Source organism: Cuculus canorus, chromosome 5 (assembly GCF_017976375.1).
Source record: "Cuculus canorus isolate bCucCan1 chromosome 5, bCucCan1.pri, whole genome shotgun sequence".
Classification (NCBI taxonomy): Eukaryota; Metazoa; Chordata; class Aves; order Cuculiformes; family Cuculidae; genus Cuculus; species Cuculus canorus.
In genome coordinates, this window is record NC_071405.1 from 3,163,541 (window position 1) to 3,188,346 (window position 24,806).

At 50.4% G+C, this 24,806-nt stretch overlaps 2 protein-coding genes across 4 annotated transcripts in view; one reads left to right on the top strand and one right to left on the bottom strand.

Annotated features, from left to right (window-relative positions):
- RTRAF (RNA transcription, translation and transport factor) lies at window positions 1-14,832 on the top strand. The gene is made up of 8 exons (XM_054068183.1): window positions 1-117; window positions 2,273-2,397; window positions 4,097-4,196; window positions 5,288-5,374; window positions 6,492-6,580; window positions 9,419-9,487; window positions 12,946-12,994; window positions 13,656-14,832. Exons 1-8 carry the CDS (start codon window positions 57-59, stop codon window positions 13,808-13,810), a joined length of 735 nt encoding a protein of 244 aa, XP_053924158.1. The 5' UTR covers window positions 1-56; the 3' UTR covers window positions 13,811-14,832.
- The window catches only part of NID2 (nidogen 2), a 22,774-nt gene continuing 12,141 nt past the window's right edge, over window positions 14,174-24,806 (bottom strand). For 2 of the 3 annotated variants that reach the window (XM_054068181.1, XM_054068180.1), the window contains exons 10-22: window positions 24,673-24,801; window positions 24,449-24,592; window positions 23,247-23,366; window positions 22,915-23,157; window positions 21,584-21,820; window positions 20,665-20,886; window positions 19,654-19,823; window positions 18,520-18,649; window positions 18,158-18,329; window positions 17,469-17,626; window positions 16,368-16,491; window positions 15,545-15,657; window positions 14,174-14,906 (exon numbers count right to left, since the gene is read on the bottom strand). In XM_054068181.1, coding sequence (XP_053924156.1) covers window positions 14,896-14,906; window positions 15,545-15,657; window positions 16,368-16,491; window positions 17,469-17,626; window positions 18,158-18,329; window positions 18,520-18,649; window positions 19,654-19,823; window positions 20,665-20,886; window positions 21,584-21,820; window positions 22,915-23,157; window positions 23,247-23,366; window positions 24,449-24,592; window positions 24,673-24,801 — 1,973 coding nt within the window. In that variant the 3' untranslated portion in view covers window positions 14,174-14,895. The remainder of the gene's footprint in view (window positions 14,907-15,544; window positions 15,658-16,367; window positions 16,492-17,468; window positions 17,627-18,157; window positions 18,330-18,519; window positions 18,650-19,653; window positions 19,824-20,664; window positions 20,887-21,583; window positions 21,821-22,914; window positions 23,158-23,246; window positions 23,367-24,448; window positions 24,593-24,672; window positions 24,802-24,806) is intronic. The other variant, XM_054068182.1, reaches the window with a different exon arrangement.

A 24,806-nucleotide genomic window follows, 5' to 3' on the forward strand; every position in this document is an offset into this window, starting at 1 on the left:
GGCTCCTTCCGGTGCGATCGGCTTCCGGCTGTCAGCGCGGAGGCGGTTGCCTCGCCATGTTCCGCCGCAAGCTCTCGGCGCTCGATTACCACAACCCGGCCGGCTTCAACTGCAGGGGTGAGGGGGACTGCTCGGCCCCTTCCCTCTTGCCCACCCCTTCCCTCTTGCCCACCCCTTCCCTCTTGCCCACCCCTTCCCTCTTGCCCACCCCTTCCTTCTTGCCCCCCCCTTCCCTCTTGCCCCCCCCTTCCCTCTTGCCCCCCCTTCCCTCTTGCCCCCCCTTCCCTCTTGCCCCCCCCTTCCCTCTTGCCCCCCCTCCCTCTTGCCCCCCCTTCTCTCTTGCCCCCCCTTCCCTCCCGCTTGCCCCCCCTTCCCTCCCTCTTGCCCCCCCCTTCCCTCCCTCTTGCCCCCCTTCCCTCCCTCTTGCTCCCCCCTTCCCTCCCTCTTGCTGCCCCCTCCCCTCCCTCTTGCTCCCCCCTTCCCTCCCTTCCCTCTTGCCCCCCCTCCCTCTTGCCCTTGCCCCCCCAACCCCCCCCCGGATGGGCTTTAAGGTCTCTTCCAACCTAAATCGTTCTGTGAGTCTATGGGTGGACGTTACGGTGCTGCAGTTCTGCAAGGAAAGCAACACGGGGTTGTTTAGCTGGGAGAAGTTCCAGGGAGACCTTAGAGCAGCTTCCAGTACTGAAAGGGGCTCCTGGAAAGCTGAGGAGGGGCTTTGGATTAACCAGTGCAGCAATAGGATGAAGGGGAATGGCTTTAAATTGGAAGGGGGAAGATTTGGATGAGATATTGGGAAGAGATTCTTCACCATGAGGGTGGTGAGACCCTGGCCCAGGTTGCCCAGAGCAGTGGTGACTGCCCCATCCCTGGAGGGGTTCAAGGCCAGGTTGGATGGGGCTTGGAGCAATCTGATCCAGTGCGAGGTGTTCCTGCCCATGGGATCTGGTTGAGTAGTGGACAGATACATTTGGACTCTTATCATCTCTGTGATCTTTTTCAACCAAACGATTGTATGATTCTGTGCAGTGCGTATGCGCAGTCTCCGTGGCTCTGTGAGTGTCGCAGAGGCACAGAGCGAAAGGAGAGATGTGATCCAGGGAGGGTCAGTGTCACTTCACACTTGTCCTCCTCCTGGAAAGAGACTTGACTTACATAGTGTGATGGGATGGAGCCGTGTAAGGTGATCAGAACTGATTTTGAGCACGCTGATAGAGATTGGTTTTCTAATGCTTCATTTTTACACTACTTGACTTCTTATCTTGCTCAAAAGAGCCCTGTAACAAATGTATTTATCCAGTGCAATCATTTATAAGCTTCAGGTCATCTGTTTAATAAGTTGTCCTTCCTTCAGTGCTTCTGATAGACTCACTTTCTTTCAAGAGGCATTGTCTGCTGGCATTTTTTTATTGTATGTCTTGTAGTTAAAGTTCTTTTTTCTACTTAAAGGTTCTTTTTGCCAGTCTATAAGTTTTAAAAGGTCTTATTGACCTGTGTTGTGACTGTGTCTCTGTTTTTTACAACACATTCAATAAAAGGAGGGCACCTCTATCGCTTAGAAGATGCTTTCCAGAAGCAGGTGGATCATTCTTACCCTGATGGGCAAAACCAGCCTGCTTAATCCACTCTGAGGTGCAGGAGGATGCTAAACTTTCATTAATTCAGGATATTAGAACTCATACAAAGCCCAAATATCACAGCTGGGTTTTGAGGGGCCCTAGAGCTGTAATCTACTTGATCCAGGAGGGAACTCTGTCACTGAAATGCAGGTGCAAGCTTCGTGCTGCAGGAGTGGCTTTGTTTGAACCACAGCCTTCGTGTTGTGGAATTCCAGCTCCCAAATAACGAGATGTTGGGTCTTTGACCAAGAAAAGTTGAGTCAACAGTGAAGAAAGAAAATGCTCTTCGGAAGAGATGAAGCCTTAGTGCTTCATCTGATGTGTTTATCCAGATAACAGGGTCAGGAACTGAATTTCTCCATCAGAGTTTTACCTTTCCTTCTTGACTTAACCAGAGGTAACTATGTTTTTGATAAAAACAATCTGTTTACTGATGCCTTTTAGTGTAGTTAAGCAACCAGAGCCAGTTTGAAGTGACTTGAGAAATGGAAAGCACTCCGTGTTGAGTTTTTGTCAAACATTGTCCTGGTTTACACAGTTTTAGTGTTAAATAGATCTTTCTTTATGGTAAAATCTGAAAACGCTCAGAAGCACTGATGTTTGTTTGTCTGAGTTGGAATTTTTACCTTAATCCTTGCTTTTTCTTCTCCCAACAGATGAAACGGAATTCAGAAACTTTATCGTCTGGCTTGAAGACCAGAAAATCAGACATTACAAGATTGAAGACCGAGGGAATTTAAGAAACATACACAGTGATGACTGGCCCAAATCATTTGAAAAGGTATTTTGTTGTTTCAAATGCAATTGAATATTGCATTTATTCAATATTCATTTATTCATTATTGCAATATTCAAATGCAATGAAAAAAAAGAAATAATTATGAAGAGGGCTTCTGTAAATGGTGATTAATTGCTGCTGTAGTTATTGAATGTAAATCATAAAATTGTAGAGAGGATTGAGTTGGAAAGGACCTTAAAGCCCATCCAGTTCCACCCCCTTCTGGGGGCAGGGACACCTCCCACTGGATTAGGTTGCTCCAAGCCCCATCCAACCTGGCCTTGAACACCCCCAGGGATGGGGGAGGATGAGACTGAATATTTGTCCTGTTTCTGGACTTTTACCTTTCTAGAAATTTGAATGTATTATTGAAGCCAAACTGTAGGAATTATTAAGATGGTAGAATGTTTTGTGCTTAGTTTTCACTCAACTGTGTTTTGCAGTCAGTGCTATCCATCCTAATGTTTCCTCCCTCATTTGATTCAGCTCTGAAAATAAACTGACTACAAATCTTTAAGGTCCCTTCCAACCCTAACTACACAAATGAACAGCTTTTCTTACATGAATGGTCATTATATACCAAAATGAAAATGGATTAGGCTAATGCGCTCGTAAGCTTTGCATGCTCGTGGAATAAAGCTACCGCAGCTCATCTCTTGTGATTTCAGAGATGATTTTCCTCTGCTAGCACAAAGCGTGGCAAGCAGCCATCATTTTGTGAGTGATCATGAGCATTTTGAGTCACCACAGGGCTGTTGAGCCTTTCCCTCTTAGTTCCCATTTCCTTTTTCTCCAAACAATCCTGCAAGGAGCTGAAAATGCTGCTCTGTGATGCTCAGTACCCATTCATCTCACTTTTATCCCCTGAAACCTCTTGTCTTGCTCACTGCCCAGCAGGATTGGAGTTGCAGTGCTCGTGCTTTGCAGGAGCCTAAAGCATTCCAATATCATGTGCATAAATGTTTGTGACATTGGAATTACTGGCAGCTGGTGCTGCTGTGGGATCAGTGGTGTCTTTCTTGGCTTGGCCAGAGTGTCCTTGTATACGTGTTGCTTTCCTTCCAGCTTCTGCTGCTGGACGCGAGACTGTGTGGCACTTCCCTCTTCTTCTCCAGCCAAGGGGTGCAGGAGAACATCTCTGTGTCCTGGGCTGCGTCCTCTGCTCCAGCCTCAGAAGAGCAGATGTGGTGTCCTAGCCACATTTTGTCCTTTTTTCTTGTACATTAAGAAATGGAAAATGACTTCTGCTGCCCCTTACAGTCCTCTGATACCAGTATTATGAAAGCCTTAGGTAGTTTCATTCCTCCTTCCTGCTTTAGATGGGAAATATTTACTATAATTTGTTCTCTGTGCTTCCCCTTGCCCCCACTTACTTGTAAAATAAACAGAGAGCAAAGAAATGGGTATTTTGGTTTCTCTGGTTACAGTTTGACTATTAATAACGTAAATAATGTTCATTAAAAAGCGGGTGCCCTTACTAAATGGCAAACTTGAGTTAGCAGTGGGCTGGAGCACTCTAAAATGTCTCGGATGGATCAGATGCCACAGCAGGACATTTAACAGCAATGCTTCTTTTTCATTACTATCTTCTAACAATTGTAAGGTTTGTGGGAATGTGAGTGTTTGCAGACCAGTCCGTGCTCTGACCTAATTCCTACAGGTCAATAACACCCATTTCTCTTCTCTTCTTTTTACTCCACAGTACATGAAGGATGTGAACTGTCCTTTCAAGATACAAGAGCGACAAGAAACAGTGGACTGGCTTCTCGGCTTAGCAGTTAGACTGGAGTATGGGGATAATGGTATGAGTGAACGCATTTAATATTTCAAACTATTAGCGTAACCTGGTTTTCTCTTCGATTTTATGAAGTACTTGTCCAGTTAAGAGAACGTCAAAAGTCTGTGGTGTTTTATTTCTTAAATACAATGTTGTCTGCTTAATTTTGCATGGTATTCAGATGTGAGGTGATTCTCAGCTCAGCTCCTGTGGGACAGTACTTGCATTTATTACTTCTGGATATAGCAAACCCCGTTGTATATATTTATACCCTTCTCCCTACGGGATTGCCTCTATGAGAACTTACTCTAAAGCCTATTAAATGCATTTTCTTTAGTACTACATTTATTGCAATAAGTTATTCTTAGACCCTTGTTTCACAGGGAGTAGATCCGGAACCCTTGGGAACTAGGACAAGGTCATGAAGTTGAGTTAAATCTCCACAGTCGGCAGCATTTTCTTTTCCTTACAGTGAGAGTGCAGATACAAATGTAATTACTGGTGGCAAACGTCATAATAGCCAAAGAATTCTTTTCCATTACTTTTAATTCCTGTGGGACAGCGCTCTGCCCAAGACAAGGATGGGATATAAATACCTGCAATCTGTAGAGCTGGTTCTCAGTCCCTCATGGTGGAGAGAATGAGGTCCCTGTGACTTGAAGAAGGAGGAGCCAGGAGATCCCATCCTCTAAGGGCTTGCAAAACCCCTTTGTGGGTTGTAAGTAAGTGCTGAAGTCTGTAAAACAGAGCCTTCACTGGAAGCGTGTTACTCGCTGATCAGAACCAACATCAATCTGTAGTTCTTGAGCTCTGCTGATTGAGGCAGGGAGCCAGTGCTGGCTGAACTGCTGAATTTGAAAGCAGCAGAACTGTTAAGGTGCAGCTTGTTTAGCCTTCTGGGATGAAGACTGTAGGAAGAGCCTTAATCAAGAACATAGTGCCCTACATAAGTAGAACAGCAGCCTTTGGGGAACTCCAAAATGTCACAATATAAGCCCAGAGGGCTCTTGGGCAGTTACCACGCCCCAAAAATACAGTTATCACAAACTGCAGCGTGGCTTGAAACCTTTTGTCCTTGGCTTTAATGGTGTTCATGCCTGCTTCTTACTTTAACAGCTGACAAATATAAGGATTCTACGCCTGATGGTGCTAAAAACACTGACAATACAGCAAAAAATGCAGAACCGCTGATTAACCTGGATGGTAAGTGCACAGTGACTGACTGTACGGGTGCATCATGTATGGATGTATTCTGTGGCCTGCTCTGTTGTGATGCTGGGATACATATAACTTGTTAAAGCCCCATCTAAAGCTTTAGGAATGCAGACTTCATATATATTTTTTACTGCTGGCTGAAACTGCCTCTCTGTCGACAGCATTTTGAGTTACGTTGAGTTGTTTGCCCTTGCCTGCATTCCTACTAAAGGGAAGAGGAACTGCTCCGTAGGAAATCCCAGGTGGATGTGCAGTGATGCAGAGTTTTTCCTGTTGAGAAAAGGAGAGGACAGAGAAGAGAACCTTTCCCAGCAGAATGAGGTGCCCAGAAACTTGATCAGATAGGAGTAAGCTGGAAGGGCTTTTACCTCTATAAAAACATTGACCACAGAAGTGGTGGTGGCTGCCCCATCCCTGGAGGTGTTCAAGGCCAGGTTGGATGGGGCTTGGAGCAACCTGATCCAGTGGGAGGTGTCCTTGCCCATGGCAAGGGGTTGGAATTGCATGGGCTTTGAGGTCTCTTCCAACCCAAACTATTCCATGAGGAGCTCAGGAAACTTGATGGCAGGATGTTTTCGTCAGTGCCATCACGTATTGCGTTTTGGCTGGGTCTTCCTCAGCTGTACCTCTTCATAATCTTCTTTTTTTTGACTGCTAGGCACATTCACAATAAATGGAAGTGGTGGAAAATAGCTACTAAAATTAGCCCTAAATCCCTCAATCTTCTCTCCTTGCTCCTTCTATAAAAAGACAGCTGGATACTGCTCCTTCCTTCACCAACAGGCCCAGTTCTCTGCAGCAATAGCGAGGTTTATAAAAGAGAATACCTCTGTGTAGTTGGCTTCGTTTTTAAAGGCTTAGTGCAGATATCCTATGCAGAAGGACACATGAATGTATTTGGCATTGAATTTGTGCTTGGATGGTGTTCTATAACCTGGTTCCGAAGCATTGAGCTTGCTGTGATTGCTCTGTTGCCAGATCAAGTGGTTGCTCACTGCTCTGCATCCATGGCCTTGTTCTTACTTGAGAGCAGGCAAGGAAACCGATTCTGTCTTTTGGGGACAGTTAAATTCACTTATCTTTTTAATGCTGATTATTTTTACAGTGAATAATCCCGATTTCAAGGCTGGAGTGATGGCTTTAGCTAATCTGCTTCAAATTCAGCGACATGATGACTATCTGGTAATGCTTAAGGTGAGTTTCACAAGTTTTCAGAGCTCCTTTCTTCATTCTCTTCCCCAGTGGTTGGTTGTGTGTGGAGTATATCATCAGCAAACTTGGCTTGGACACTCTGGAATGGGTGCTTAGGGAAGGCTCAGGGGTGGAAGAATACTACAAAAATCTGGCCAGAGTGAGCAGAGAGATTGGGAGCAATTTTTGTGTTGGGGTGTTGATTGGCAGCAGCTGAACATAAGCCAGCAGTGGCCCAGGTGGCCAAGAAGGCCAATGGCATCCTGATTTGGATCAGCCATGGGGTGGCCAGCAGGAGCAGGGGAGGGATTGTGCCCCTGGACTTGGCACTGATGAGGCCACACATCGAATCCTGGGTTCAGTTTTGGGCCCCTTATTCCAAGAAGGACATTGAGGGGCTGGAGTGTGTCCAGAGTAGGGAACGGAGCTGGGGAAGGGGCTGGAGAACAAAGGTTATGAGAAGCAGCTGAGGGACCTGGGGTTGTTTAGCCTGGAGAAAAGGAGCCTGAGGGGAGACCTCATCCCTATCTGCAGCTCACTGAAAGGAGGTTGTGGTGAGGTGGGTGCTGGGCTCTTCTCCCAAGTGCCAGGCAGTGGGATAGGAGGAAATGGCCTCAAGTTGCATCAGGGCAGGTTTGATTGGACATCAGGAAAAATTCCTTCACAGAAAGGATTCTCGGGCACCGTCAGAGGCCGCCCAGGGAGGTGGTGGAGTCCCCATCCCTGGAGGGGTTTAAAAGACAGGCAGATGAGGTGCTCAGGGATCTGGTTTAGTAGTAGACAGGGATGTTTGGACTCGATCTCAAGGTCTTTTCCAACCAAACGATTCTATGATACTACGATTAGAATTTGTCAAGTTGGTCAGAAAGCATCCATGTAACATGGCTTTATCCTTTTACATCCTTTTCCTAATGCAAAACACACTTCAAATTCTTATATAAGGTCTGCTTTCCCTGCTGGAATTCAAAGTCCACATCAAATCACTTTCTTGTCCAGCCTACTCCCTTCCGTTAAAGATTGCTAGAAGTATTCAGTGGTAACTTTCTTGTGTCACTTAAATGTTAATCATCACCAAACCCAGGAGAAATGTTGGGGGAGAAGATGAAGCAGTAAAGCTGCTGCTGTCACATTTGGCTGCTCATCAGGCAATGTCTGAGGAATGTGTTTGACAGATCCAGTTCTTTCTGGTAGAAAGTCTGCCTGCGTGGTATTCCTTCAGTTATTTTTAGACGCATTTACAGCTGTAGGTATCGGTAACCGAGAGCTCTGGTATGATTTCATGCTATGTTCTGGAGCCAGTGAAAACAGATGAGCAGCAGGATTGTTAAAATCAAGGCTGTTCTTGTTCCTGTGTCTAAAAATAATTCCTTTCTGCTCTCAGTCTTATTAAAACCCGGGTGGTGCTGCTTTGCTTCAGGTTTCTCTGTGTCCGGAAGATGGTTTAGCACCCACTAAAAGGTGCTAATGGTGGGCATTTTCTTTCCTGAAAAAGCTGTGTTGCTGCACCATTAGAGGTGTGCGACCTCAGAAAGATAACAACGGTGCTGCTGCTTTGGAATCGCGGTCAGCTTGTTGTAGAAATCACAAGCTTTCTTGGCTGTTCTGCAGTTTCTGGCCCAGTAGTGGGTGGAATTAAAAGTGTAACGTCCTTGTCACTTCTGGTTACGCTGCTTCGCACAGAGACAACATCCGTGTAGGATGCTGCTTGTGGAGAGTAGTGATGTCTGGGTAGGTTACACAGAATGGTTTTGGTTGGAAAAGACTTTTAAATTCATTGAGTCCAACCACTAAGTCTGCCACCAGACCGGGTCCCGAAGTACGACATCTGCCCATCTTTTAAACACCTCCAGGCATGGTGACTCACCCACCTCGATGGGCAGCCTTTTCCACTGCATGACAACCCTTTCAGTAAAGACATTCCTCCTGATATCCAACTTAAATGTCCCCTGGCACATCTCGAGGCTATTTCCTCTCATCCTATCACCTGTCACTTGGGAGAAGAGACCAGGACCCACCTCACTACAGCCTCCTTTCAGGCAGTTGTAGACAGTGATACCGTCTCCTCTTGATCTCCTTTTCTCCAGACTAAACCACCCAGCTCCCTCAGCTACTTCTCATGAGGCTTGTGCTCTAAACCGTTCACCAGCTCCATTATCTTCTCTGGATGCGCTCCAGCCTCTCAATGTCCTTCTTAGAGTGAGGGGCCCAAAACTGAACCCGGGATGTGAGGTGCGGCCTCACCAGTGCAGAGTCCAGGGGGAGTCCCTGCTCCTGCTGACCACACCATGGCTGATCCAAGCCAGAATGCTGTTGGTCTTGGCCACCTGGGCCGCTGCTGGATCATGTTCAGCTGCTGTCTACTAACATCCCAAGGAACATCCTTCTCCAGGCAGCTTTGCACCCACTGCTCTCCAAGCCTGGAGCGCTGCATGAGGTTGTGGTGACCCAAGTGCAGGACCCAACACTGAGAGATGTTAAACCCCATCCTGTTGGCCTTGGCCATCAATTCAGCCTGTTCAGGTCCCTCTGCAGAGTCTTTCTGCCCTCCAGCAGATCGACGCTTCCACCCAACTTAGTATCATTTGCAAACTGACTGAGAGAGCACTCAGTGCCCTCATCCATGTACTTGATAAAGATATTAAACAGAACTGGCCGCTGTGCTTAACCCCGGGGGACACCGCTTCAGGTTTAAGGTCTGAGAGAGTTTTCTAGAAAGCCTTTCACAGAACTGTGAGTTTGGGGTGACGCTGGGTTATAACATTGGCTTGCTTTCCCTTGGAGCTGCTGAGAAATGCATGGAGACATCAATTAATTACTTTCCTCTTCAAATGTTTTTCCTAGGCCATTCGCATTTTGGTTCAGGAGCGCCTGACCCAGGACGCCATAGCGAAGGCCAGCCAGTCCAAGGAGGTGCGTGTACACACCGCATCACTCTGGTGTTCATTACTCCATATCGAGTGAAGGGGTGTGGGTGTAAATATCTGCAGTCTCTGTCAAAACCAGTTCTGTTTAAACACGTCACTTCGGGTGGTGGGAACTTGCTTTATTTATCACCATCCTGACTCTATAAGGCCCAGAGGATTATGGAGAGTATAAAAAGCTCTTTCCATTGAATACAAATATGTGTACTTGTATGATCCATCACGTAAAGGGCCGTTTCCTGTCTTTGGGACCTTGTCAGGCTGCGCGTGGAGTCCTGCATCCAGTTTTGGTCCCTACTGTACAGAAGAGATGCATCCAGGCTGGAAAGGGTGCAGAGAAGGGGCACCAAGATGGTCAGAGGACTGGGAAACCTTCCACGTGAAATAAGGCCAAAAGAGCTGCGTTTGTTCAGCTTTGAGAGGAGAAGGCTTAGGGGAGACCTTTTACCATGTACCAGTGCATAAAGGATGTCTGGCAAGAGGATGGAGACTCCCTTCTTACAAGGAGTCACATGCAAAAGACAAGGGGTAAGAGGTATAAGTTGCCCCCAGGGAAATTCCGATTGGATTCCAGAAGCAAATTTTTCCCTATGAGAACAGTTAAACATTGGGATCGTCTACCCAGGGAGGTGGTGGATTCCTCTGCACCAGACACTTGTAAGGCTCAGCTTGACAGGGTGCTGGGGGCTCGTTTAAACTATATATCACCTAAAAAAGTTGGATCAGATGGTCCTTGAGGTCTCTTCCAACCTGGCATCCTGTGATTCCGTGTTTGCTAGTGGGTGGCCCTCACTGTTCAGTGCAGCAGGCCGGCAGCATGAGAAGAAATGTATGACCTGGCTTTTCCTTGGAAGTGGCAGCACTGGCTCTATAAACAGCTTGAAGAATTCCTTGTATGGAGTGTTTTGCTTCATATGCACACCTCGTATGTGGTTAAAGAATGGGATGTAGGATGTTCAATTTCCAACTCTTCCTTCTCCCCTTCCCCAGAAAGGGAAACAGTGAAGGAAACTCCTGCATTTAAACCTCAGGCTTTGCAGAATCGTTTTCTAACCCCACACAGCCCGTTTGTAAGATGTTCCAGGGAATGACTATGTGTTTTTCAGATTGCCACATCTTAAAACATCCCAGTTCTCCAGCCTTTCTCTTTGGCATTTGGCACAGCAGCTGCTGGCACGGGGTCTTGGCACAGCTGGGGTATGCAGGCTCATCTGCCCTGCAGGTGTACGTTTAGAAGTGTCCCTGCTAAAGCATCTGGATCTGCTCAAAGTGTGCGAGTCCCTTCATCTTCTCTGGCAGCTGCTCGCAGCAGCCACGCTTTATTTATTATCGTAACATGGCTTATGGTGTTTACCAAGTGGCAACCGCAGGTGCTCTGGGTTGCAGCGCAGTAATTGCCAGAGGCCTTGGAACTACAACCCAAAGCTTTGGTCTTGTGTATCCATAAAACCATTAAAAGAGCAGGAAAACTTGAAAGCAGCTGTGGCTGCTGTAGGTGTTGCAAGTTCTGTAACTGACGTTACTAAAAAACTGCTTGTAGTTACGTCGATGCAGCACTGGCTTGAAGGGTTGAAGGTTGACTTGGGGCCTTGAGCAACAGGTTCCAGTGGGAGATGTCCCTGCCCATGGCAGAGGGTTGGAACTGGATGGGCTTTAAGGTCCTTTCCAACCCAAACCATTCCATGATTGAATGAAAATGGGATTTGCTGAGCTTGGTAGAAGTAGCTTCTGTGAGGAACAGCAGATCTTTTTCATGACCAAGACCCGTTTGGGTTTCCTAGGTCCTCAAAGCATGGTTCAGTCTCAATTTGAATTGTTATTGAGTGCTATCTGTGTCACTGGGAGTGTATTCTCATTGGGAGAGCTATATTTCAAGTGATGTGAAGGAAAGGCAGGAGTCTGGCAGCAGGAAAATGGCTTTCTCTGTGCCAGTAGTGATCACCAACACCACCATATACCAGAGCAATGATGAAAATACCTTAAAAGCAGAGGAGCAGCTGGGTTGCAGGATAGAAAGGGAGGTAAAATCAACCTCTGCTGCTGATTTTGGCTCTCCAGCTGGTGACACTTTGTTTATAAACCTGTTCCCAGGGTCAAGGCTTATGAATCTTTGACTGCTGCGTGGCAGATAACTGACTATACAGAATGTCCTGATTTGCATTCTTGGCAATACTGAGTGGGGAAGAGATAAAATAGACACAGAAATGTTCTTTAACTGAAGGATATGTACGAGGACTGCGCTGAGGAAGCTGATATGGCTGTACTTTGGGTTTAAATGTACCAAATGAAATGAGATTTATCTTAGAATTACGGAATAGTTTGGGTTGGAAGGGACCTTAAAGCCCAGCCTCTTCCACCCCCTGCTGTGGGCAGGGACACCTCCCACTGGATCAGGCTGCTCAGAGCCCCATCCAACCTGGCCTTGAACACCTCCCTGGACAACCTGTGCTAGGGCCTCACCACCCTCACTCCTAATTTCTAATCTAAATCTTCCCCCTTCCAATTTAAAGCCATTCCCCCTTGTCCTATCATTCCAGGCCCTTGTAAAAGTCCCTCCTCAGCTTTCCTGGAGCCCCTTTCAGCCCTGGAAGCTGCTCTAAGGTCTCCCCTCAGAGTCTTCTCTTCTCCAAGCTGAACCCCAACTCTCTCAGCCTGGCCTCACAGCGGAGGTGCTCCAGCCCTCAGATCATCTTTGTGGCCTCCTCAGGACCTGTTCCAATGTTCTATATTGTTCTCATGTTGGAACTGGACACAGGACTCCAGGTGGGATCTTGCCAGAGCAGAGCAGAAGGGCAGAATCCCCTCCCTCCCTGCTGGCCGCGCTGCTTTGGATGCAGCCCAGGACACGGTTGGCACTTGTACTGTCCTAACAGAGCAAGTGTTTAGAAAATTGAATGTTTAGCTTTACTCCTAAGCTTAACACTTGAGAATATGCTTCTAGGGATCTTGAGGGGAGGTTGCAAGTTCAGTGCTGGAGAAACACGCTTGATTACAGAGCACTTTTACAACTCCATCTCCTCTGCCTGCGCTTTGAGAGCTGGCAGCTGCTTAAAGGCGATCGTTCCCAAGAAAGCCTCATTTGTGCATGCTTTTTGTTCGTTTGGGTAGCGATGCTGCTGGGTTGGGTGTTCTCTCACAGTGCTGTGTTAGCCTTTTAAGGACTGAACATGGGCAGAGTGTATCCAGGGGAACTCACTTGGGAAGTAGGGATTAGTAAAGCACCAAGATCTTTCTTTATTAATCCTCTGGGGTTGATGTTTCAGGGCACAAAGGCACTCGGGTAATCAAGCATGATGGCTTTTTGGAGTTGTCTCATGTGTCTAAACAGAAACTCAAACGTCTTCTCTGCAGAGTTACCTGCTGTAATACTTGGTTTTGTTTTCCCAAATGTTGCAAAATGACATTTCTACTTACAGTGAACATGGTTATTTTTTTTTATTTTTAAAGGGTTTGCCCGTTGCTTTAGAAAAGCACATTCTTGGTTTTGACACAGGAGGTAAGCAGTTCTTTTAATGTCGCTTTTAAATAGGGACATTTGCCTTTGACAAAGCGCGTTACTGTCAAATATGGACAGTAAAAAAGCCTGTAGAGAAAAGAATTGCTCCCTTCCAGCTCGTTATTTACGAGCACTCCCCAGCAGTTTGTTTTGGAACAGAAGAGCATAAATCTCTGCTGCGGAATATGTTGTTGCAGAGTAAAGTTTTAAGTAACAGCATTTAATGGCAGCCATGTTTGCAAGCAGAAGGAATGCATCTTGTTCCTGTCGTCTTGTAAGTCTCGCTCCTGCCAGCAGAGGCCCTCTGTGCCTTTTCCGTGGGTTTTAACTCCAGAACTTACCTCAAATCTAATCAGAGGTATGACCTGATTAATTATTTTGTAAGTAATACCCAGATGACCTGGGATTCTGCTTCTCTGGCTTCGCTTTTCTGCTGTGTGCACCTAAATGAGTCAAAATGCTTCATAGTGACCCAGCTCGGTTGCAAGAAGCTGAGCAAGGTGTTGTAGAGCGCCCTGTCCTCTCTAGCAGCAGGGAACGGTGTTCCTTATTCCAGCGTGTACTCTCCAAAGCAGAACAAAGACTTAGATTAAGTGTTTCTGAAGCCCTTTGTATCAGATGCCAAAGCTTGACGCGACTTCTCTTTCTGCGCCTCGCCCAGATGCTGTTATCAATGAAGCTGCCCAGATTCTCCGCCTGCTGCATATAGAGGAGCTCCGAGAGCTGCAGACAAAAATCAACGAAGCGATTGTAGCAGTTCAGGCCATCATTGCTGACCCCAAGACGGACCACAGACTGGGGAAAGTGGGGAGATGAGCTGCTCAAAGCTTTTTGTCTCTTGTGTAGTTAGTACGATTAGGAACTCTGTGAAACACCCCTGGCATGCAGTTTGAAATGGCATTATTTTACTGTTTTGAAAGAAAATAGGAGTTGGAATTCTGACTTCTAACAAATTATCATCTTTTCTTTAAAATAAATGAAGCTGGGGGAAATAGAATTAATGAGAACAATTTGTCTGAGTTGGCAAAAGTGACTTTTTCATTGTGTTTTGGCTTTATGTTGAGGAGGGAGTGTTGCGTAAAGACTCTGTGGGTTCCTCTCTTGCTGAGGTCCTGCCTCCTTTGCTGCTTCTCCACATTCTAACCTCCAACTGAACCACTTAAAAACTGAATCCAAGGGGAAACTGAAAACCATTTTATTCAATAATTGAATTAACCTAGGAAAAATGTGAAGCATTACAACATAACTGGTATTTCTGAACACGTATTGGTTTACGCTGGGTAGGTCTATGAAGAAGGCACTTAGAAGAACCAACACGCGTGAACAGATCAATTCTAGCGTATTCTTCTAATATAAATACTAAAAGACATGCATGGAGGCAGTGGTGAAAATAGGGAATTGTCTTCTGGAAAGACATCAATGCTTTGGCCATATCCCATCACTGCTTTGCACACTGCTGGAGGACACACAGTCTTGGTCTTCAAGGCTGGAGATCGCTTACACCCAGCAAGATACTGCATCCAAAGCTCCCCCCTAGGTGCTTCTTTTTGGATAAAAGGACCCATTGGTCAGATTGTCAAAACTATTAAATCTGTTCTTCCAATAAAATAAAACATTTGAGTAAGAAAGCTATATTTTAAATTTGCTTGCATAAGCAAGAGTTAAGAGGAACGGCCTGAGAGTCACAGGGCCATTCGTGGGTTTTTTTTTGTAATATAGCAATGTTTTTCACTATAAAAAAATACAGTAGTAAAGACTTGAGGTATAACTTCATAAAATACTTGGTAATCTTTTGCAGGGAAGTAGGTCGCTTCATTTTCCTGGGTTAAGGGCTTTTCCCCTTTATTGTATGCAGTGACAGTTTCTTGGTCTGAAGTTCTTTTGGGTGCAAATCGCCGTTCCTATTTCCTTGCTGTGGAGAGAAATGACTATTGTTAGCACAGCAAGCAAGAGAGAGAGGGAATGGCCAGGGAGGTAGTGGATGCCCTGTTCCTGGAAATATTCAAGGCCAGCTTGGATGGGGCTTGGAGCAACCTGAGCCAGTGGGAGGTGTCCCTGCCCATGGTAGGGGGCGGAACTGGATGGGCTTTGAGGTCCCTTCCAACCCAAACAGTTCTGTGAGGACAGGCTGAGAGAGTTGGGGTTGTTCAGCCTGCAGAAGAGAAGGCTCCAGGGAGACCTTAGAGCAGCTTCCAGCACTGAAAGGGGCTCCAGGAAAGCTGGGGAGGGGCTTTTTCCAAGGGCCTGGAGTGATAGGATGGGGGGGGAGTGGCTTTAAGCTGAAAAAGGGGAGATTAAAATTAGACATTGGGAAGAATTTCTTCACAAAGAGGGTGGTGAGGCCCTCAGGTTGCCCAGAGCAGTGGTGGCTGCCCCATCCCTGGAGGGGTTCCAGGCCAGGTTGGATGGGGCTTGGAGCCCCTGTTCCAGTGGGAGGTGTCCCTGCCCACGGCAGGAGGATTGGAACTGGATGGGCTTTAAGGTCCCTTCCAACCCAAACCATTCCATGATTCTGTGATTCTATGATTCCATGATTTTGTTGTGCTTTACCTCCAGGGCAGTAGGGATAAACGGCAGTTATTCCATAGAGATGTGATCGCTGCTCTGGAAGATACTCATCAGTGAAGGAGCCGGTTTCTTTATTGACTGCTATCACACCATCCCTGGTGAGGAAAGGAGAAGCGTTTTAGTCACCTATGAAATTTGGGGTTTTTCCACCCGATCTATGTGTATTTAACAGAGGCAGCTAAAAAGATTGGTCTGAACACCTGCAGAACAACTGGAAAGGAGTTTGCCTCCCACAACCTCCGTCCAGCTCCTTCAGTGCATTTCTCCTTGGTGAGGCAGAGGCCCAGAGACAGCCTTCCAAGGAAAGATTATCTCCTTGAGAGTCTACTCCAAGCGTGGCAAGCACTTAAGTGTTTGTTGTAATCTGCTAAGGTTTGATGGGAGCTTTGAGGGCTTCCAGCTGGAGTGGGAATAGAGGCGAGTTCCCGATGGAGTGGCGGGGGAGAGAGAATGACCGAGGACAGCATTTTTCTTTGACTTAAGTCTAAATTCAGAAACTTGGGCCAAGTTTTGTTTAAAAACCACTCCAACCGCTCTCTCTCCCCCTCCCAGGAAGATGGGGTTGTTCCTGCTGAGATTTACAGCGAGCGTTACAGAACGTGGCACTGCAGGACCCAAGAGCGCTCTGGGGAGGTGCCAGGACTCGGGAACAGCGATTGTTTTCCCCTGCTCTGGCTCAACACCTCTCCGAGCTGCTCTCTAGCATGACTCCAGCAGAACTCCCAGCTGCTTCGGGAAGCGGAGCCCTAGGAACTGTGAGCCCAGCGCTCCTCGTCATAGGAAGGAGGGGATTTTCTTTCCTTACCGTCTCCAGTCCGTGTGGTAGAAGTGATTGGCGTAACTGATGATGCTGAAGGGGTAGTTGAGGTTGTTCTGTATGACGCGCCGGCCCGTGCCGTCTGGGAATGTGCACTCCAGGTGCTTCGTTCCTTTTCAAACACAAGACAGTCACTGGACTACAAAAAAACCCCACTCAACAGGTTCTTTGTATCCACTAATTTTGAGAGAGCTTCTCAAGGATGTAGAGATCCTGAGCTTAAGGATATAGAAGTGACTCCTGCTGCGAGTCTCCCCCACCCCATCGCGCCAAGTCCTTTGGGGCAGAACAATGAAATCATAGCACCATGGAATGGTTTGGGTTGGAAGGGACCTCAAAGCCCACCCAGTTCCACTCCCTGCCATGGGCAGGGACACCTCCCACTGGATCAGGGGCTCCAAGCCCCATCCAACCTGGCCTTGAACACCTCCAGGGATGGGGCAGCCACCGCTGCTCTGGGCAACCTGGGCCAGGGCCTCCCCACCATCATCATGAATTCCTTCCTAATGTCTAATCTAAATCTTTCCCCTTCCTATTTGAAGCCATTCCCCCTTGACCTGTCACTCCAGGCCCTTGGAAAAAGCCCCTCCACTGCTTTCTTGGAGCCCCGTTTAGCACTGGAAGCTGCTTTAAGGTCTCCCCAAAGCCTTCTCTTCTCCAGCCCAACTCTTTCAGCCTGCCTTAACAGCAGAGGTGCTCCAGCCCTCAGATCATTTTTGTGGCCAGCAGCTCGTGCTACAAGTCCACCAACCCCGTCATGCTCAGTCCTTTGGGGCAGGACACTGAAATCATAGAATCATGGAATGATGTGGGTGGAAGGGACCTGAAAGCCTATCCAGTTTCACCCCCCTACCATGGGCAGGGGCAGCTCCCAGTGGCCCAGGTTGCCCAAAGCTCCATCCAACCTGGCCATGAGCACCTCCAGAGAGGAAGTGTTCAAGTGGAAGGGGATAGAGAGCATTTCAGGTAGCAACGGGCTGAGGACAGGCACAGCTGGTTTTCCCCTTGAAGCTTAGCACATTGTGGTCTAATCTGTCCTCAGTGAAGTTCATAGAACCATAGAATCATTAAGGTTAATGATGAAGTTACCTGCATCTGCCCAACAGAGCAGCTTCGAGAAGGGGTCGAACGTCAGGCCATTGGGTAACCCGATGTCCTTATTCACCAGGACCCTTCTGTTGGCTCCGTTGACAGTCGAAGTTTCGATTTTGGGTGCTTCCCGATTCCAGTCCGTCCAGTAAAGGTTGCTTGGGAAAGAATTACATCATGAGCAAACAGGACAGGAGCAGTAGGAGATGATCGGCTTTCTCTTCATTCCCAATTCTTGTCAGGAGGGAAGCCAGGTTCTCCCCTTAACAGTGCTCCAAATAAATCCGTTATTTGATTGGGAAAAAAAAGTCATTTAAAGAAACCCAGGATGATATTAAACGTGTTTATGACCCAAACTGCAGCTCCTAAGACAAGGGCGAGTCTGAGGAGCAGCACATTCTGTATCACAACAGCACCCTAGAGGCACAGCTTGTGTTTTCAAACACCAGACGGGCTTCAAAGCTTTTAAAACTCATGTACGTCTGACACCAAAACAGCAGGTTTAGCCAAATCCTCAATTATTAAACAAAAGAGGAGGTGGGGATCGGAGCCAATCCCTCCTACGGGGTGTGCAATGTAGGATAGCTGCTCCCAGGGTCAGGATGCAGCCTTGGCACCACCACACGTGTCCAACTCTTGCACCTTGCAAAGCCCTGCGTGCAAATCCCTTTGGAAACAGTGCTGCTCACCCTCGGACGGGGTCCACCGCGATGGCTCGGGGATTGACGAGCTCTGTGTCGAAGAGCACTCGCCGCTCAGAGCCATCCAGCCGAGCTCTTTCGATCTTATCCAGGCCGCTGTCGGTCCAGAACATGGCTCTGCGCAGGTGGTCCACCGCCAGTCCCTCGGGGCTGATGAGTCCTGCCAACGGGATGGACATGTGTCTGGGGACAGGTTTCTCTTGGACCTCTCACAGTGCCCTGACCCCCCCGCCAAGGGATGTGACCACTGATGGTGAACCCCAAAGCAGGACGGCCCTAGAGCCGCGATGCGCACAAACTGGACCCACTGATGTGGCTTTGGGCAGATGTCACTGAGGACGGGAGCACACCTGAGTTGATAATGGTCTCTGGCTCAGCGCCTGCCTCCAAACTCGCCCGGCTTATGGTCCGACCAGCCACATCAGTCCAATAGATCATCTTCTCCCGGCAGTCATAGTCGATCCCCACCACGATGGAGCCCTGCCAGGATTGGGAAAGGACACAGGGTGAAATCCTGCTTGGGCCATGGCCAGGAGGCTCAACGAGCGCCCCTATCCAACCAACTGGCGCTGGGAGCTGCCCAGGGCTCTCTGCAAGATGCAGCAATGGGGAATGACACTCATATCCTTTTTTCCCTTGAGACTGAGATGAGATCTTAGGAAGAAATGTTTTGCAGTGAGGTTGGGGAGGCCCTGGCCCAGGTTGCCCAGAGCAGTGGTGGCTGCCCCATCCCTGGAGGGGTTCAAGGCCAGGTTGGATGGGGCTTGGAGCCCCTGATCCAGTGGGAGGTGTCCCTGCCCATGGCAGGGGTGGGACTGGATGGGCTTTGAGGTCCCTTCCAACCCAAACCATTCCATGATTCCCAGGCAAAATCCAACACTGATGGGCTCCACAGGCCCAGCCCTGGCTGAATCCTACAGCAGAGGCTTGTAGCCCAGCTGCCGCAGGCAAACACCCACGTCCAGATGGGTCTGAAAGCCTTCAGCTCGAGGAGAGACTGCTCCAACACGGAGGCCAGCCCGGGGAATGACCTTCACAGGATGGGGAAAGGGAATACTTGGCAAGGTGTCTCAGTTCCCCGTCGTGCAGGGAGAGTCGTGGCCCAGCTTTTAGCATTCCTCTCCCTCAGTCTGGCCTGGCTGGAGCTGCACATGGCCACGCTCCAGGAGGAGTCTGAGGAAGGGAAAAGGCAAATTGTGGTGGAGATGTGCAGCTGGCAGCCCAGGAGCTGTGACGGATGGTGGGGAGCTCCGTGAGCACCCATGCTCCTTCCCTTCACCAGCAGCCCTGCCGCCCCTCTGCTGGGGCACAGCTCAGTGCCAAGGCAGCCAACACCGCTGATGTCCCCAAACCAACATCAACCTTCAAGAGGTGACCCCTCAGTCCATTAGGAGATGTGAAAGCAAGAGCCACAGCATTGGCTGGTCTCCAACACCCTCCAGTGGTGGTCCCACACTCCGACCCCAGTGCTGGAGATACTCTACATGCAAGGAGAGCAGGGTCTTCGCCGCCTCCTTCTGCAGCCGTGTGCCATTGAGAGGGAGGTAGCCAATTTGTTGTCCCTGAGCGTAGAGCAGGAAGGTACCCGTGGCTGGTGGGGACACATCAGGCCTGGGTGAGGGCCGGACGCTGGGTGGTGCGACGCTGGGGAGACCTGGAACATAAACAGGATGGGGGCAGAGAGAGAGATGGATCAGGGAGCATCAGCCTGTTGGCTCCAGAGCAGCATGCAGTGCCAGGCACCCATGGTAGACCACAGAACCCCTTGGCTGGAAAAGGCTTTTGAGATCATCAAGATCAAACATACCTGTCCACTATTAAACCAGATCCCTGAGCACCTCATCTGCCCGGCTTTTAAACCCCTCCAGGGATGGGGACTCCACCACCTCCCTGGGCAGCCTCCGATAGGGCTTGAGAACCCTTTCCATGAAGAAAATTTTCCTGATATCCAACCTGAACCTGCCCTGGTGAAACTTGAGGCCATTTCCTCTCGTCCTATCACCTGTCACTTGGGAGAAGAGACCAATACCCACCTCACTACAACCTCCTTTCAGGCACCTGTAGACAGGGATGAGGTCTCCCCTCAGCCTCCTTGTCTCCAGCCTAAACAACCCTATGTCCCTCAGCTGCTCCTCATAACCACTGTTCTCCAGCCCCTTCCCCAGCTCTGTTCCCTTCTCTGGACACACTTCAGCCCCTCAATATCCTTCTTGTAGGGATCCAAAACCGAACCCAGGATTCAAGGTGCAGCCCCACCAACGCTGAGTCCAGGGGCACAATCCCTCCCCTGCTCCTGCTGGCCACACCATGGCTGATGCAAGCCAGGATGCCATTGTCCTTCTTGGCCACCTGGGCCACTGCTGGCTCACATTCAGCCACTGTCAACCAACACCCTGAGGTCCTTCTCTACCAGGCAGCTTTCCAGCCACTCTCCTCCAAGCCTGGAGCTGCACAGGGTCGAGATAGAGGGGTCATTTGGGGTGCTGATCTCTTACATGGTGGGGTGCTGCCGGGCTCCGAGCGCGTGCCTTGAATCTCCCTGCCGTTCTCGTCCACGCACCAGCAGTACCCGCTGTCGCCGTGGCACTGCAGTGGGGTGAAGTTCCCCTCAGCATCGCATTGTGGCACGTACTGGTCGTGGCGGGGGCTGCCTCCGTAGTGTTCCAACAGGCTCTGCCGCCAGCGCTCGCACATGGTGTGGGGACGCTCTGTGGGCTCTGCCATGGGGAGGGCAATGGTCAACCACCACGCGATGGACCCATTGTGTAGTGGTTAACCACCGCCCTCCCCATGGAATGGCTTTGTCAGAGCCCCAGGACCCCATCTCCCTGCTGGAAGCTCCACCATGCTAAGGACATGGGATGTAGACAGTGATGAGGTCTCCACTCAGCCTCCTCTCCTCCAGACTAAACAGTCCCAGGTCCCTCAGCTGCTCCAGAACCCCTGGGCTCATAGACTCATAGAGTAGTTTGGGCTGGAAGGGACCTTAAAGCCCATCCAGTTCCACCCCCTGCCATGGGCAGGGACACCTCCCACTGGCTCAGGGGCTCCAAGCCCCATCCAACCTGGCCTTGAACACCTCCAGGGATGGGGCGGCCACCACTGCTCTGGGCAACCTGGGCCAGGGCCTCACCACTCATCGTGAAGAAATTCTTCCTTACGTCTGGTCTAAATCTGCCCCTCTTCAGTTTATACCCAGCCCCTTTCCCAGCTCCCTTCCCATCTCTGGATGTGTTCCAGCCCCTCAATGTCCTTCTTGTAGCAAAGGGCTCAAATTTGAACCCAGGATTTGAGATGCAGCCCTCAGGTCCATGGTGTGGTGATTGACCATCACCCTCCCCGCGGAGTGGCTTTATCAGAGCCCCAGGTCTCCCTCTCCCTGCTGGAAGCCCCACCAGTCCCTTGGGCACCAACCTGGGCTCCCACAGCGAGGTGGCGTGCTGCCCGGCACCGTCCTCGTGCCGGCGATCTCCTGTCCTGCCGCATCCACGCACCAGCAGTGCCCGGTGCTGCTGTGGCACTGCAGGGGCCGGTACCGACCCTCCTCGTCGCATTGGGGTATGTGGCCACCACCAACGGGCAAGGGTCCTGGTGGCACCGCCCGCGGGTAGAGCCGCTCGTGTTCGCAGGGCGTCAGCTGCTGCACGGACTCTGCCAGAGGTAAATGCCCTCACCCTGGGCTCAGCGGGTGCCACATGGCTCCCCCGGGCCCACTTGGCATCTGAGTTTGGCCCTGCTTCACCCAGAGCTGCAAGTGCTGGGTGGTGCTCTGCAAGCACTGCCTTCTCTCCTTGAGGTTTGGGGGCCGGGACTGCCCCTCTCCATCCCCCCTTAATGCCCCACAGCTGTTCCCTCCACCGCAAGGTGACACAGGAGGTGGTCCAATGACAGAACTGCTTGGTTGGAGATAAGATCATCAAGATCAACTGTACCTGTCCACTACTAAACCAGATCCCTGAGCACCTCATCTGCCCGGCTTTTAAACTCCTCCGGGGATGGGGACTCCACCACCTCTCTGGGCAGCCTCTGCCAGGGCCTGAGAACAATTTCCATGAAGAAATCTTTGCTAATGTCCAACCTGAACCTGCCCTGGTGCAGCTTGAGGCCATTCCCTCTCATCCTGCAACCTGTCACTTGGGAGAAGAGCCCAGCACCCACCTCACCACAACCTCCTTTCCAAGAGCTGCAGAGAACGATGAGGTCTCCCCTCAGGCTCCTTTTCTCCAGGCTAAACATTCCCAGCTCCCTCAGCTGCCTCTCATAACCCCTGTTCTCCAGCCCCTTCTTCAGCTCCGTTCTCTTCTCTGGACACGCTCCAGCCCCTCAATGTCCTCTTGGAGAGAGGGGCCCAAAACTGAACCCAGGATTTGAGGTGCAGCCTCGCCAGTGCTGAGTCCAGGGGCACAGTCACTGGCTCAGTGGCCACTGCCATGGACCAGGGCACCCTAAATGTCCCAGATCCTCCCACAGTGCCCAACCACCCATGTGGCATCACCCTGCACCCAGGCCATGGGTGGGTGGGTGGGAAGAAGACCATCTCTTCTCACCACAGCCCCGCTGGTGGCCGGGGGCAAAGTGCTGCAGCCGTGCAGGACAGGCAGGGCTCCAGCACCTCTCAACACCCTCTACCACCCAGCACAACCCACGCAGCATCTTCTGAGCCCATTGGGATCTTGACAAGAAACCAAAGAACCGTACCCCCATCCCCTGCCATGTCCCCTCGAGTGCTGCAGGGTGGCACCAACCTGGGCTCCCGCAGCGAGGCGGCGTGCTGCCCGGCACTGTCCTCGTGCCGGCGATCTCCTGTCCCGCCGTGTCCACACACCAGCAGTGTCCGGTGCTGCTGTGGCACTGCAGGGGCCGGTACCGACCCTCCTCGTCACATTGGGGCACGTGCCCATTGCCAACGGGTGATGGTCCTGGTGGCACCGCTCGTGGGTAGAGCTGCTCGTGCTGGCACGGCGTCAGCCGCTGCGAGCTCCCTTCCACTGCCAGAAGAGCCAAAGCAAGAGTGTGGTGAGGATGGAGGAAGCCACCCTGCGCAGAACCGGTGTTGGAGCAAGGTGGACAGCCTTACCGCGTGTGCATTGGAAGCCGTCACCCTCATAGCCAGGATGACATCGGCAAGAGAAGGAGCCTGGCACGTTGTAGCAGACGGCAGCTGGGTGACACGGGTTTTCAGTGCACTCATCCACATCTGGGCAAAGAATCATAGAATCACCAAGCTGGAAAAGATGTCTTGGATTATGGAGTCCAACCATTCCTATCTGCCACTAAACCATGTCCTGAAGTACTTAATCTACCCATCGTTTAAATATCTCCAGGGATGGGGACTTCAGCCCCTCCCTGGGCAGCCTCTGACAGTCCCCGATGACCCTTTCTGTGAAAAATTTTTTCCTGATATCCAGTCTGACCCTCCCCTGGTGGAGCTTGAGGCCATTCCCTATTGTCCTATCACCTGGCACTTGGGAGACCAGCATCCTCCTCTCTACAACCTCCTTTCAGGTAGTTGCAGAGAGCAATGAGGTCTCCCCTCAGCCTCCTCTTCTCCAGGCTAAATAACCCCAGGACCCTCAGCTGCTCCTCATAAGACTTGTTCTCCAGCCCCTCACCAGCTTCATTCCTTTCTCTGGACAGGCTCCAGAGCCTCAATATCTTTCTTGTGGTGAGGGGCCCAGAACTGAACACAGGATTTGAGGTGCGGTCTCACCAGTGTTGAGTCCAGGGGCAGAATAACCTCCCTGGACCTGCTGGTCACACCGTTTCTAATCCAAGCCAAGATGCCATTGGCCTTCTTGGCCCCCTGGGCACACTGCTGGCTCATGTTCAGCCGCTGTCAATCAACACCCCCAGGGCCTTCTCCTCCAGGCAGCTTTCCAGCCACTCTTCACCAAGCCTGGAGCTGCACAGGGTTGTTGTGCCCCAAGTGCAGGACCCTTGTTAAACCTCATCCCATTGGTCTCGGCCCAGCAGTCCAGCCTGTTCAGATCCCTTTGCAGAGCCTCCCTACCCTCCAGCATATCGACACTTCCTCCCAGCTTAGTGTCATCTGCAAACTTGCTGAGGGTGCACTCAATGCCTTCATCCAGGTCATTGATAAAGACATTGAACAGAGCTGGACCCAGCACTGAGCCCTGGAGGACACCACTTATGACTGGTGTCCAGCTGGAGTTAACTCCATTTACCACCTTTCTTGGGGCCCGGCATGAAGAAGATGGGGATCAACCAGGGCAGGGCACCCCAGTAGCTGCCCCCTGCATCCCTCCCACATCCCCGTACCGGCACAGTTGATGCCATCGCCGCTGTATCCAGGGAGGCACTCGCAGGCGGGGTGGCCGCCGGCACGGGGAAGGCAGCGTGCCCGGTCCCCCGGCGCACAGGGGTGGCTCCCATCCTCACAGGGGTCACTCGCCGGCACCAGCGCTGCGGGGACAGAGGGGTGAGAGGGTGACCAGGGACAGAGGGGTTTTGGGGGGACCCAAAACCATGGGGCTGGCACTTACGCACGCACGACTGCCCGTCCTCAGCTGGCCGGTACCCGCTGCGGCACTCACACCGGTAGCTTCCCGGCACGTTCAGGCAGATGGTGAAGGGACCACATTGGCTCAGGCCTTCTGCACACTCGTCCACTTCTAAA